We start from the raw sequence: 13862 nt of genomic DNA on the forward strand, positions 1-13862 counted from the left end.
GGTTGTGAGTTCAAGCGCCATGTTGGAGCTACTTTAAAAAAAAGATAAAATTCAAATTCAAAAGTGCATCAAAATGTGGGCAGAAATTCGCTGAGGTACTTATATATTATTTTAATTTTTACAAAAAGTATTTTTAAATATCGACGTGGAAAAGAAAACGGGGGGACAGTGGGTTGAAGCACATGGGAAAGTTGGGAGTGTTTCACCCTGTTCCTCTGGCGGGGCCTTGTGGAACCGCCCCGTCTTTGCTCAAGTCCAGTCCCCCTTGTTCTCCGCTCCTGAGACACCTGCTTGTGTTTCCTTAGGACTGAGCACCGAAGGCATCTACCGGGTCAGTGGGAACAAGTCTGAGATGGAGAGTCTGCAGAGACAGTTCGACCAAGGTAAGGCCACAGCCTTGGCCAAGCCTTGGAGGCTGGAGTCGGTCGAGGCACACGGTTCAGCCAGTCTTGGTGACTGAGAAAGAGAAAGCATTTGGCGCCAGCTAGCCTTGCCCCTGTGCGCTCCCTGCCAGACCCACGTCAGCCGGCTGCCCCCCCCCCACCCCGTCACCGTCCACTGACGCTGTTCCGGGTCGCCCCAGGCTGCACCTGGGTCCCCTCTGGGGGCCTTACTTCCCTTGCAGTGGGCCCGACAAAGGGAATTCCAGACATCTAATACGGAGTGGGGTTGCGGTCATGGTCCTATTTTGCCGGGGCCCCAGGAATACACAGGACTCTCCTCCTCGCAAAGTCCCTGCATGAGAGACAGCGCAAGGGCACATGTAAGATCAGCTGAGCCCTGGGACCCGGTCTCCCCAAGCTGAACTCTCGTGAGTTAGATGGCTCTTGGCAGGGACTGCTGTCTCCTAAGCTAGGTCTCAGAGGCCTAGAGCCAGAGAGCCAAACTCTTAAGTCCTAGAACTGAGCATACTACAGGATGAGAAGTCGCGCCCACTGCTGCCAGAAGCAAACGAGCCAAAGCAATAGAAGTTCTCAGGTGTCACCAGCCAGAGAGGAAAGAAAGCTGAGGATCCAACGAGGGTCCAACTCAGCATGTGGCAGGACCGGAGGAAACCAAGCCAGACTCTGAAGCCAGGCAGCTCTTGGGGGCCTACAGGACAGAGCAGCAGCCAGGAACAGGCCGTGCCCCCGAGCTCCCAGGGAGCCACAGCACTTGGGCGCCGTGGCCAGTCTCTGTTAGCTGGCGGGGCGGGGGCGGGGGGGCATGCACTAGGGAAGGGAAACACCTGTGTATCTTGCAGGGTCGGAAGCATGAGGTCAAAATGAGGCTATAGCCACACACTTGGGTATGTACCTGTGTATAAGCAAGAATCTGTTAACAGTTCGTACCCACTCAAAATGGAAACCGCTCGTGCCTAACAGTAGGTGATTTCTTGTAAACCAGGAATGCAGTGAAGTATTCAGAAAAAGTGAAGACCACAGAGGTCAGTAGTGTCATAGTGTCGTAGGCTGGGAGAGAGAAAGAGGAGTCTACTCACCCTGCCGCTTTAAGGAACCACGGATAGAGGCAGCGGTCAAGAGTGTTGGTAACGTTCTGTAACCCGCCGTGAAAAGTGAGCCAACCTTTTGGGAAAGTCCTTTGTTTTTTCCGGAGGGGAGGGTGTGAGGAAAATGTAGCACCACATCCCAGCCAGACAAGGGGAGTTGGGTGGCACGGAATGACAGGGTGCAGTTACTGTATGCAGAGGATGACCCGGATGGAGGCATGGGGTGTCAGCCTCTATCTGCAGGTCTCACAGTTTTGCTTTCTTTAGCAGTGCCCAGGGATGTCACCTCCTGTTCGGTCTGTGATAACCCCTTGTCCCTGCCCCGGCCCCAGGCCCGCCCTGGGCAGCATCCCAGGGTCTTCGAGGTTTCTCTGACTTGCCCCAAGCGCTGGGTTTTCCTTTGGCTTCTGTCCACCTTATAATGCCCTCACTCTCCCAACTTCCTTTCAGACCACAACCTGGACTTGGCAGAGAAGGACTTTACGGTGAATACCGTGGCTGGGGCCATGAAGAGCTTTTTCTCAGAGCTGCCGGACCCCCTGGTCCCGTACAGCATGCAGATCGATCTGGTGGAGGCGCACAGTGAGTACCGGCAGCCCGGGCTGGCTGTGTGGGGCGCACTGAGGCCGTGGGGCTGCAGCCACATCAGACTGCATCCTGCGCCGGGAGCAGACACTCTGGCTCTCCAGCTGGGGTCAGAAGGATGGAAGGACGGAAGGGCAGGGAACTCAGGATGACACCAGAGGGGCTTTCTAAGGGTTCTGTCAAGAGAGTTTCAGGTTCCCCCAGAACTCCATGAGTTAAGAGCCTGGGTTGTATCAGCCTTGAGTCCCATCCCTGCTCCTTTGCTTGTCCCCAGTGGAGGCGTGGCGGGCACAGCCTTCCCTGACCCTTAGCTTCCTACCACACGGCCCCTCCTCCTATGTGTGAACGATTAGGAGAGATCTAGAGGCAGGGCTATAACAGGCCTTTCTTCTCCCCTCAGAGGAAGCCAGACTCTGGAGGGAAAGGGGTGGCTTGAGTTGCCCCAACCAGATGATCCCTGGGGGCTCCAGCAGGTTAGCCCCTCTGGCTTACTGGTGACCTTCGAGTGCCATCCTGCCAGCCCCGAGAGCTGTTTCCGCCCTGACCTGCCACTCTCGGGAGACGTTTGTCCGCCGTATTGGGAGCCTTCCCAGCAGGCGGCCTTTCCCGGACTTGGTGCTGTGCTGCAGCTTCCCACCTTGTGGCACTTTTTCCCTTTTTTAGTCAAAGGCGGCTTTCCTGCTTTGCAAGCCTGGTGGGCCAAGACCCCCAGAAGGAGCCATTACTGTGCAGCTGCAGAAGGGAGGGTCTTGGCCAGTGACCAGGTGGGGGCGGGGGTGGGTGGTGAAGGGAGCTGCGTTCCTTAGACCACAGGACCTTAGTCTCGTCTCATCACTGCCCACCTCAGAAGAGGGAGTTTTAAGGCAGCAGGATTTTCTCACAAGGCTGGTGGTGTGGGCAGCATTTTGGGGGAATTCACAAACCAGGATTTTAAGTCTTGGATCACAGGCTTTTTAGTGACTTTGGGAAACGGGGGTGCTGACAGCAGCCTAGCCCGAACTACAGAGGCGCCCGTCGGAACCTGGCTGCTGCCGGGACTGCAGCGCCCCCCCCCCCCCCCCCCCCCGCCTCCTTTCCCTGGTCTGCACTCCTGCGATGTTGGGTCTTACGGGCACTGCCTTCTCGGCAGATCAGAATCTCTCGCGGCTCCGGAACTCATCTGAGCCCGTCAGGGCTGGAGCAGAAGTGCAGTGTTCTGGCACGGTCATAGTCATCGGTGGTCTGGCCTTCTTTACCAGCAGGATTCCCGCCTTCTCCAGACCAGTTGGATGGGGACAGGGGCCAGCTCCCGCTGTGCTCCTACTGGCCAGAGACAGAGCCGTCGCAGCGATCCCTTCTCCCGCAGGCTCCAGGCTGGCCCAGATGTGAAACGCATGGGCACTCTCCGTCTGGAGCCAGCTTGCTTTCCACCTGAGCTCTCTGGGCGGAAGTTAGGAAGAAAAGGTGCAGGCGGCTCGGCCCCCAAGCGGGAGGATTCCTGTCAGCATTTGTCTTGACTTGGCGCCATCTAGAGGCTCGTGGAGTCCTGGTTCCCGACAGTCCCATTGTTTCTGCAGGAGCTGCTGGCATAGCACCCTTTTGGGTTTTGGAGGGGGCTGGGGGGGCAGGGGAGGGAGGTGTTACTGATAGGGAATCAGCTGCGCTTCCTAGCGGCGTCCCTGGCTTCCTCTGCTGAGGAAGGGAGCTTCTTGCTGCTCCTGCAGCCTGGGAAAGGGTGGAGGTTTCTGCTTCCTCTTCCCATTGTGTGTTTCCTGTGCTCTGAGCTAGTCAGCTGGAGCTCCTCAGCTGGGGCTGCGCTGTCTTGAACCTGGGGTGGGTGGAAGGTGGGGGGTGGGGGGAGGATCTCGCTGACTGGGCACCTTCCAAGGCCACTGGGGCTGTGCGTGTCCCGGGGACGGGGGGGTTCACTGAGCCAGGGACACCAGCCGGGCAGGATCAGCATTAGTATTAAGGGACGTTATGAAACGGAGATTCTCAAGCCGCAAAGTAGGTATTCCCAGCCTGGCTGGGTTTCCATGGCAACATCAACTTGACCAGCTCTTCCCACTTACCGGAGAGCTGTTGTGTCTGTGTGTTCAGGGCTTGGAAATGGTTTCAGATCCCATCACAACAAATATCAAGGTCACTATCAAATTGTTTTGTGAGCTCCGGAATTTCACAGTATTGAATATTGCTGAAAATATGCCCACGAGTAGATACTTGGGATTGTTCGCCGGTGATCTTCCTACCATACTCAAGGTGACATGTGGGTGATTCAGAGCCGAGTGACAGCAGTCCCCCCCCCCCAAATACCACTTAGGGAGTGGTGGGCTGGGGCTTGACCTTCTGTGCATGAACATTGTCCCTGCTTTCCCAGTGTGCGGGCTTCAGTCACCTGCCACACAGCAGGAAGCCAGCTGAGCTAGAAGCGCAGAAAATGCAGTGAGAGGGAACTAGGGGCAAGGGCTTCATGGAAGAGGTGGCATCTGGGCTGTGGCTTCAGGGAGAACTAGGATTTCAGGAGGCAGAGAAAAGGGCTTTGCATTCCCTGTTCCATCTCACCCGGGCCTTCAGCATCTCTTACATTTATTCTTGCCCCACATCTTCCCCTTCTCCCATGACACCGCCAACCCCACCACCACCAAGGGGACTCCCTCCAGTCCGGCCAGCCCATCAGAGGCCTCTCCGCCGTCTTCTGTGCCAGAAGGCGTCCTAGACCTAATGCTGTCCCAGACGTCCTGAGCCCGAGGACCTTTGGCTCTAGGGCCTCATTAGCCCCATTACCGCTTCTGAAGCTCTGTGTGTGCAGTTTAGTCTCTGGAGAAGAGCGGTGGCTTTCAGTAGCTTGTGGGGGGGGGGGGTGTGCCCCAGGTGGTTCAGGATACTGGCTCACCGTCTCACCATCCCATCGACAGGTGGCACAGCTCGCATCTAGAGATGATAAACTAGTTCTGGGATGCTGCTTCCTCTTGTCTGTCGAGATGACTGCGTCAGTTCATGGGGTGTTCCTTACTCACAGCCTGGCACGTGCCAGACCCTGTGTCGGACCGGGCAGACGGCATGGACAGATGAGTGTGTGGTCCCTGCCGCCTCGGTCTGATGGGGTAGGAGGCACAGAACAGGTGACTGCGAGGTCCTGCCTCCTGCAGAAAGACACCCCCAGAATCTTCCATTCCAGGCCCAACAGAGTGAAATCTTGGCCTCAGACTGGTTTCACATGTGAGGGAGAGGTGGGGGTTCCATGCTATGCGGGCCTGTGTGCGCCCCTGAGAAGGTGAGAAGGCCTTGAGGCAGGCTTTTCCTTTTTTGCTGATGCAGGTGTGTGAGATGGTCAAAGCCATCTGAGATTTTCCTCCAGGCCCTGAGTTTTGTGGCAGCACATCCCAGCCTAGAGCCAGGACTAAAGGTGGCGGCAGAGTGCCCCAGCTAGGGTGAGGACAGTGTCTGGGATCACGAACCCTGACAGCAACTTGTGGGACCTTGGACCAGCGCTCTTGCTCCTCAGGGCCTTGGTTGATCTGTGTGCCATGAGGAGTGGCCGGCTCATCTCTAAGCTCTGTTTCCTCCTGAGTTCTTGGGGTATTTGCTGGTTCTGGATGTGTTCTTAGTCATCTGGTCTGTGTCCGGATTTTGCTGGCTTGGAAATGCCTCTCCAGAACCTGTCTTGCTTTCTCGGTGGAGACCTCATTTCACAAGCACAGGTTGTGAGCTAGGGAGGCCCTGGCCCTGTGGAGGTGCCCTGCCATCCCACCTCTTCCCTCGGAGAGGGTCCCTGAAGTTGGAGCGCCCCACAGCGTGGCAGAAAGCCGGGGACCCCGAGCAGGCCTGCTGGACTGGGAGATGGCCTGTGCCCACCCTCCATGCCTCTCACTAGTCTTCCATCTACAGCACGGCCTCTTGGCATTTTCTCAGCCAGCGTGTAGGGGGAGCCCAGTGTGGTGAGGGCTGGAGCGACTCTGAAGTTGTCCCTTAGCACTCTGGCACTGTCCAAAGGTAAGAACCTGGTGTCTCGAGTACCTGAGGGAAGGCTCCCTTGCTTGAGGGAGGAGGCGAGGTCAGCAGGATGGGCCTTGAGGTTCACGAGACAGAGACAGGGCTGTGTTCTGCCCTGAGAGGCTTCCTGTTCTCCTTGATGTCCTCCCTCCACCTCCTCCTGCCAGACTCAGTGGTCCTCAGCACCCACGAGCACCTGCGTCTCGAAGCCAGCTGGAGAAAAGGAGGGGGGAAGCACAAGGCGGGGGACCCTCTAGCGCCTTGCTGGGCACCTTGCTGCCACGCTACATAAGGAGGGAGGCTGGCATTCCCGGGGACAGCACGTGAGTTACTGTCACAACAGGCCCGACACTCCCTCCTCTGCTTCCTCCTCCTCCCAGGGAAGACAGCAGCAGCAAACATCCCTGTGGCTCGGTGGGGCCCAGGCCCCTGTCACTGCCAGCGCTGCTTCCGACCTCTAGCCAGGAGGACGGGTGAGGCCCGCTCTTGGACGCAGGTGCCCCAGGGGTCAACTGCGTAACAAAAACACACAGCCTCGGCCCATCGAGACCTGGGCCGAACTCGCAGCTGGAAGGGGGTGTGATGGTTGTGTTGAAGGAGGTTCTGAGCCCCACACATGCTTCTCGGGTGTCAGGACAGTCACTCCTCCTGATGAGGGCAGTGAACTTACTGTAAGTAAATTTTGGACTGAAGTTTAACAGGAAAGAGTTTTGAAACTCACAGCCAGTGAGAAAGTAAACTCTCAAGGTTGAACCCTTAAAGTTTGGGTGCAGAGCACGGCAGGTGATAGTGGCCCCCCATAATTAGTTCCTGTGGCTTTTCGGTCATTTTCTACCAGACAGCTGTTAGCAAAACACGATTTTTATCAAGTCCCACTCTTGAGTTGAAAGATTCAGCAGTTCCAGGCCCGTGAGCCTGTCGGCCAGAGCTCGGGGTCGCTCCAGCCCTGCCCATCTTTGCGGCCTCCCTTTCCCCCGCTTCCTGCCCCTTAGACTGCCTCCAGGTGCTGACTGTGTGTGTGTGAGCTCTGGCTCTTAGCATGTGGCCACACCGTCATCAGCCGCTTGCACAGACAAGGAGTGCACATGCAGTGTGTCACGCAGCCACGATCACACACTGGTCAGATTCAGAGACAGGATTTGAACCGAGGACTGCCTGGCTAGGGTTTGGGCTCTGACCCACTGTGCAGCCTTTCTGCCCTCCAGCCGTGCACCCTCCACCTGTCACTCCTGGCCTGGCTCTAGCCAGGCTCCTCCTGCGCTTCCCCAGACTGTGACCCTGGGCCCACATCGCCTACTGCAGAGGTTCTTAGCTTGGCGGTCATAGGTTTCCTAAGGAACGTGATGAGTTTTGGGGAGTCCATGAACCTCCAGAAGTTGCAGGCAGAGTTGCGCACAGCACGTTTGAGGATGGGCTCCAGAGCTTACATCCGTCACAATGGAGTCTGTACCCCAGACCAGTCAGGAACCATCATATTTTTTTAGCAACCCGCCCACTCCCCCACCCCTACCCCCGTCAGTGTGGGATAGCTGTTGTCTTTTCCTGGGCTCAACTGTGGTTTCTCTGGGTCCTAGGTATCACCTTCAGCTCTGAGAAGTCGGTATAGGGAGGTCTTTCATGCTCAGAGAAATCTGGGCCGGCCCTCTCAGCCCAGGCAAGCCAGGCATGTTCAAGAAGGGCCAGCCAGGACCCCAGAGAGCAGGCATGACAGGCCCCACTGAGGCTCCGCAGCCTGTCAGTGGGGTCTGGTTCCCAAGCCCTGCAGTCTCTCTGGGCCTCACCTTCCTTACCCCTCAGTGGGCACCGACGACCCCCGGCCTGGTGTGGATGAGCACTGACTTGAGTTAGCCTGTTTTCATGCTCCCACTACATTAGGATTCCGTGATGGGCAGAGAGTGGGCGGTAGTGGGGGAAGGGGGTGCGTACACCCTTTGATGAACTGCATGAGAATTCTCCCACTGTTTGCATCAGCTCCTCCAATAGGGAGATGTGTAGAGGGTCCTTGTGTCTCTAGGAAAAGGACAGAGCCCTGGTCTTGTGACAGACTCCCTCCCTAGACAGTCTGTTGGCGTGGGTGGGTGTCAGCGCTCACCCGTCTGGTCAGGAAGCACGCAGGCTTTCTGCATTGGGATGCCTGTCTCCAGGGGCAACCGGATGAGCAAAGAATGGTGTTCTTTATGGCGGCATCTCTGTGGATCCTTGAGTCTTGGGTAGTGGGGGCCAGGAAGCCCCAGGCACACAGTGCTCCCCTTCAGCAGGAGCCTGGGACCCAGAGGTAGGCCTGGCTGCTGGGTCAGTGCCCATCGCCAGGTGTGCCTGCCTTGGGCAGAGGCTTTCGGGGGAAAGACTGGGATTGACCTTGTCTGAAACCCCTGGTCTGTGTGTACCCCGAGGCGGCCCGCAGCCCGTTAGCCTCACCACCTGCCCAGGAGTAGTATCTTACTATCTTGAGCCCATAACACCACCAGCCATGGCCACGAAAGTCTTTGGTTTTTCTCTTTCCTCAGAAATCAATGACCGGGAACAGAAGTTACATGCCCTTAAGGAGGTACTCAAGAAATTTCCAAAGGAAAACCACGAAGTCTTCAAATATGTCATCTCTCACCTAAACAAGTATGTCCCGGAGCTTGCTCTTCGGTCTTCCTCCAGAAATTGCCAGGCGGGACCCCCTAGCCACAGAATGAGGTGGGGCCAGGCTGTATTCTCAGCCTGGCCCGCCAGGGACTGCCACACCTCCTCCTCGGGGGCATGTCTGGCTCCCCAGGGAGTACCCTGGCCTCTCGCCGCCGCCTCACATTTCTGTCCTGGTCCTGTCCGAGGGTCCCACGCAGCCCTGATTGTGCCCCAAGTCCTCTATGTATGTGACACGGCCCTGGGCAGGATGGGGACGCTGGGAAGAACCTCGAGCCTGGCGAGTAAGTGCAGGGCCTGCAGGCAGGCAGCCTGTCGGTGGACTATGTCCCACATTCCTTCACACACGGAAAAGGTGGGTTTTCCAGGCAAACCTGTTCCTCTCTTGGCAGAGTGGTGTTGTACGGAGTTCTAGCTCCGGATGTACACACTCCCTCTCTCATCAGCCAGAGCGGCGTGACACACTTTGGTGTCTGGATGAGAGTCATTTGTGGATGGAGGGCATCCCAGACCTCTGAGCCAAGACCTCAGAGTCACTCCTCAGGGGATGGCCTGGTGGCGACACGGGAGCAGATGACCAGCCACAGAGACATGTGCTTGGGCCTTTTCTGTTTTCAGTTTGTGGGTGGGCAGGCAAGGGGAGCAGTCGGGGTGAGGGTGACTGGGAGCACACAGGGGACAGGGCAGGGGCCCTCTGCACTGCTGAGCTCTGACCATGAGTCTGGTGTCCCCCACAGAGTCAGCCACAACAACAAGGTGAATCTCATGACCAGTGAGAACCTCTCCATCTGCTTCTGGCCCACCTTGATGAGACCCGACTTCAGCACCATGGACGCCCTCACGGCCACGCGGACCTACCAGACAATCATTGAGCTCTTCATCCAGCAGTGCCCCTTCTTCTTCCACAATCGGCCCATCAGTGAGCCTCCTGGTGCCACGCCCAGCTCCCCCTCTGCCGTGGCTTCCACTGTCCCCTTCCTCACCTCCACGCCTGTCACAAGTCAGCCATCACCCCCCCAGTCCCCTCCACCCACCCCCCAGTCCCCCATGCAGGCCCTGCTCCCCTCCCAGCTTCAAGCCGAACACACGCTGTGAGCCGTCAAGGCCTGGAGCAAAAGGACACCTTCTCTCTTCCACGGGGTGGCATTTGGCCTTGAACAAAACCAGGTCCACTGGGGTGGGGAGAGTGTCCCCTCTCCCCGTTACCTTCTGAAGACATCAGCAGGAGCACCAGCCCCAGTCTCCCAAGGGCCGAGGGCCGGGCTGTCAGGCCCCCTGAGCCCAGCGCTGCAGACCTGGAGCTGTTCACAGGCAGCAGCCAGGGGGCGCCCCTGTCCTTTGACTTGGACCCTTTTAAGGACTGAACTGGCCAGACAGTAGCCCCCGTGGCCCTCCACACGCTCACTGCTCCCCAGACCACCCCCCCACCTGCCCCCACGTACCAGCCTTGGAGCACCCACCCACTGCTTGGACAGAGCCCCAGCCTCCACCAACAGGAGGAGGCTCCGAGATTTGGGCCGCCCTGGGGCAGGGCCGGCAGCCCCCCCCCCCCCCCCCCCCCCCCCCCCCGAGAACAATTCCCATCCATTTCGTCTGTCTGTTTCTACCTTCATGTCTGCACCCCTGCCCCTGTTAGGGGAGCCTCTGTCCAGCAACCTCGGGAACACACAGGCCGCAGCTTTGTCAGCCCAAGGTACAGTGCTGCGAGTGCTGGCCCGCCAGGTCAGGACAGGGAGGGCAGCTGTGCACCTGGACCACAAGTGTGTGGCTTCCCCTCCACTTCCCACACGCCCGTCCCTCGTCACAGGCTTTGGGATACATTCCCTTTAAAACAACACTGGAAGAAATGTGGAAAACCCCCTACAGTAACTTAAAAAAGAAAGAGGAAGACACTACAGACCTCAAGATTGACCCTCCCCCCACGTCTCGGAGAGGCAAGCAGGTGGTCACAGCGAAACAAGGATGCCAGAGGGTGGTGGCCAGAGGAGCTGTGGGGGTCCCACTTTCGCCCTGTCACCAGGTCCCCTTTCCCCAAGAAGACAGTTAAAGGCCTTGGTGGGAAGAGCTTGGGAGACCCACAGACCAGCCTGAATCCTGGTCTGCCTTGGAACACACTACAGTGCTACGGAAACACTACTCTGTGTGGGGGTGGGCACATGTATGAGTGGGTGGGCACGTGGAGGGTATGCCTGTTGGACAGGGCACACCTTGGGGGGACTCTGGGTGCACCTGGGGTTCAGTTCCGTGTTTGGTGTTGGAATGGAGTCATTATCATCCTGGGCCGAAGGACACCCCCAGCCCAGGGGAGTTTGTGGGAGGTGGGCGATGTGTGAAGAGTGGTCACCTGTGCCTGCGCAGGGACATCCTTTGTGTTCCCAGGACCAGGAGGGCCTGGAGGAGCAAAAGTCACAGAAGCTCTCAGAGTCACGAGGAGGGTGCTGGGCCTGCCTGTCACACAGCCCTTCCCTAGCCCTTCCCCTCAGCTTCCGGGCCCTCCCACTGACCCCCGGGGAACCCTTCGAGTGCCCCACCGTCTGTCCCCCAGACACAGCGATCGTGCTAAGGCTGCTACAGCTGCTGGCTGCCCCCCCACTCCTCGTGGCCAGGCTGTGGCCTCTGCCCCCGGAAAGCCTGCCACGGAGGCGCCCTGGGCCATGGGCTTCAGGGTCCTGCAGGCCATGCAGCCTCCAGGTCTCTCCGCACTTTAAGCAACGCCTGTGGCAGGTTTGATGATGCCCTGGTTCCCCTCAGCTGGGTGACAGCTGCCTCGGAAGCCCCTCCCGTCGTCCCACTCTCACGGTCGGCCATGGGAGGGGAGGGAGGCCCTGCGCTCGCTGACTTATCCGAATAAGCTGGATACCTTACTGCTCGCGGCTCCTGTAAGCCAGAGCAAGGTGCTTGGGAAACTGTCCCTGCAACTTCTACCGCCTCTTTTTAAGAACACTAGTCTAAACACAAACCTAAGGTACCTGAATGGTGATGGGAGTGCTGGGTGGGGGTCTCCTCCGTGGCTCAGCGCCCCAATGCGCTCGGTCGAGGTCGGCGGGAAGGTGATGGGTCATTTGTGACTGCGCTTGGCCCCACAGTCCTGGCGGTCCAGTCCCCTCTGCTCTAAGCCCCGGCCGGTGAGGAAATCACTCTGCTGAACGGATCTCCGCCTTCCTCTAGATCATGCTCACCTACCCACCCCGAGGCAGCCTCTCAGGGTACCGGGTGGGGGTGCTCCGGGACCACCACCCCTTGTGTGAACTGAAATAGAAGTAGCCGGTCCCCTGCCCACCTGCCGTCTCCACGGGGCCACCCCCCATGCCACAGCCTGCATGCCTGGGCTGTGCCCCAGCAACTGGACGAGCCCCCCAGCTCCCCACACCCCTGAGACTGCAGACAGGCAGGTGGTGACTCCCTAGTGTGTGGGTGACGGCGGGACACCGGCTGCGGGCTATTGCCCTCACGAAGTAGTGGGAGCCCGGCTTCCCCGGGATAGCCTCTGGGCCAGCTCTGCCCCCTGCCAGCCAGCTTGGGAGCCACAGGACCCATTCCCCTGGCTGGACCCGGCATCCTGCCGGAGGTTTAAGGGTGTCCAGAGGGGAGCTGCTGGCTCATGCCCTGAAGAGATGCCGAGGACAGGAAGCGCCGGGGGTTCCTCTTGTTTCCATTTCCTCTGTCGAGTCTAGCTTCTAGTTTTCTGCTCCAGACTGACTTGAACTGGGGGATGCTTCTCTGTCATTCTGGGTTGGCGCTGCCATTCGTGGTCATTGTGGGCCCTGGCCTTCAGTCCCCAGCCGGGGGTTAGCACCCGGACCGAAGGGGGCCCCTGGTCCCTGGGGCTGTGCTGGGACGTGCTGCCCTAAATGGGACGCTCCTACTCCTCGAGGCCATCCAGCATGCGAAGCTCTGAAGAGTGCGCTCCCCATGATTCTCACCCTGCCAGTGGCCCCCATGGCTCTGGAATTGAGGGAAGGGCAGGCAGGAGTCGGCCTTGGCCAGAGTGGGGGAGCAGGTCAGCAGAGGTAATGGGGTTGCCCGGGAGCTCTGTCCCCGGCCAGTGTTTGACATCCACAGATAGGAGTGGCCGTACTCGGTGGAAACGAACAGCCCCTGGTTGGGAGCCGAGGGCTGATGCCGGCTCTGACCCGGATGCTTCCGCCGTGGAAGGGGTCCAAGGTTGAGCGGCATGGGCTTGCGAATCAGCCCTGAATTCTTGGCTGTGTTGCCTACTGGGGATCACACACGGCACATTTATTCCTGCTCTCCGTCAAGTCATTCTTGCCATCACTTGATATTCTGGAGTGCTGGGAAACACTTGGTACTGTTTCCTGTGTTCTCCACCCGGCCGCCACCTTGGTCTTCCTGCCGCGAGGCGGGAACATGCTGTCGACTGTGATTCTTCCGGCAGAATTTGTCGGTCTTTGCCAGGTGGACAGAGGGTGACATCACAGGAGCAGCGCACTGTCCACGAGGGGCCCAGAGCGTGTGCCTTCCCCTGGCCTTGCGCCTGGGGCCCTGGTCCCCTGATCTCGGGGTGGGGAGGAAGGCCTGAGGGGCGGTCCATCCTCAGCCCTGAAACTTGAAAACTGCGCTGTGTTGGTTAAAAACCCTGTCCCTCTGTGCCCCCTTCCCACTCCCACGAGGACAGCCACGCTGCTTTGGGGTTTCTGAGAAAGGAGTGGATATCGTCTCGCTGCCACTGGGAGCTCTGCCCTGCTGCTGTGTCTCCAAGAGAAGGAAGCCCCAGGGACTTGGGCAACTTTCTAGGGGCCGGTCTCCACAGTCCTGTGCAGTGGGCACAGGGTGCCCCGGGGACGGGGACAGCCGGCACTGCACTCGCTCGCTCCCGCGCCCGCTGACTCCGCAGACGGTGGAGGAGTCGCTCTCCCGTTGCTTGGCAGGTTCAAGCCACTCGTTTGCGCCTAGGTGGAAGGAAGGACGGAGTCGCTTCTGGGACTGCTGGCCAAGGGGGGCCTAGTGAGGGCAAAGGCCGTTCTCCCTCCGTAGGTTCCGGCCTGTGGCCAGGAGGGATCCTGCCCTCCCGAGGAGCCGGGTCTGGGCCCACCGCAGTGAGGTTACATTTTCATGTAGAGACAGGGCCTAAGTTATTGTTTCCATAAAAATATCCTGTCCCCTGTGTACATAAAAAAAAAAAAAAAACAATGTATGAGAATAAAAATTGTTTGAAAATTTGGAA

The 13862-nt window shown here is 58.6% G+C and overlaps 1 protein-coding gene across 1 annotated transcript in view; it reads left to right on the plus strand.

Moving 5' to 3' along the window:
* The window catches only part of ARHGAP35 (Rho GTPase activating protein 35), a 125993-nt gene extending 112131 nt beyond the window's left edge, over positions 1 to 13862 (plus strand). Inside the window, exons 4-7 of the mRNA XM_047709731.1 lie at positions 306 to 383; positions 1940 to 2071; positions 8554 to 8659; positions 9415 to 13862. Of these exons, the coding sequence (XP_047565687.1) occupies positions 306 to 383; positions 1940 to 2071; positions 8554 to 8659; positions 9415 to 9772 (674 nt within the window). The 3' untranslated portion in view covers positions 9773 to 13862. The remainder of the gene's footprint in view (positions 1 to 305; positions 384 to 1939; positions 2072 to 8553; positions 8660 to 9414) is intronic.

This window comes from Lutra lutra, chromosome 17 (assembly GCF_902655055.1).
Source record: "Lutra lutra chromosome 17, mLutLut1.2, whole genome shotgun sequence".
NCBI classification, from domain to species: Eukaryota; Metazoa; Chordata; class Mammalia; order Carnivora; family Mustelidae; genus Lutra; species Lutra lutra.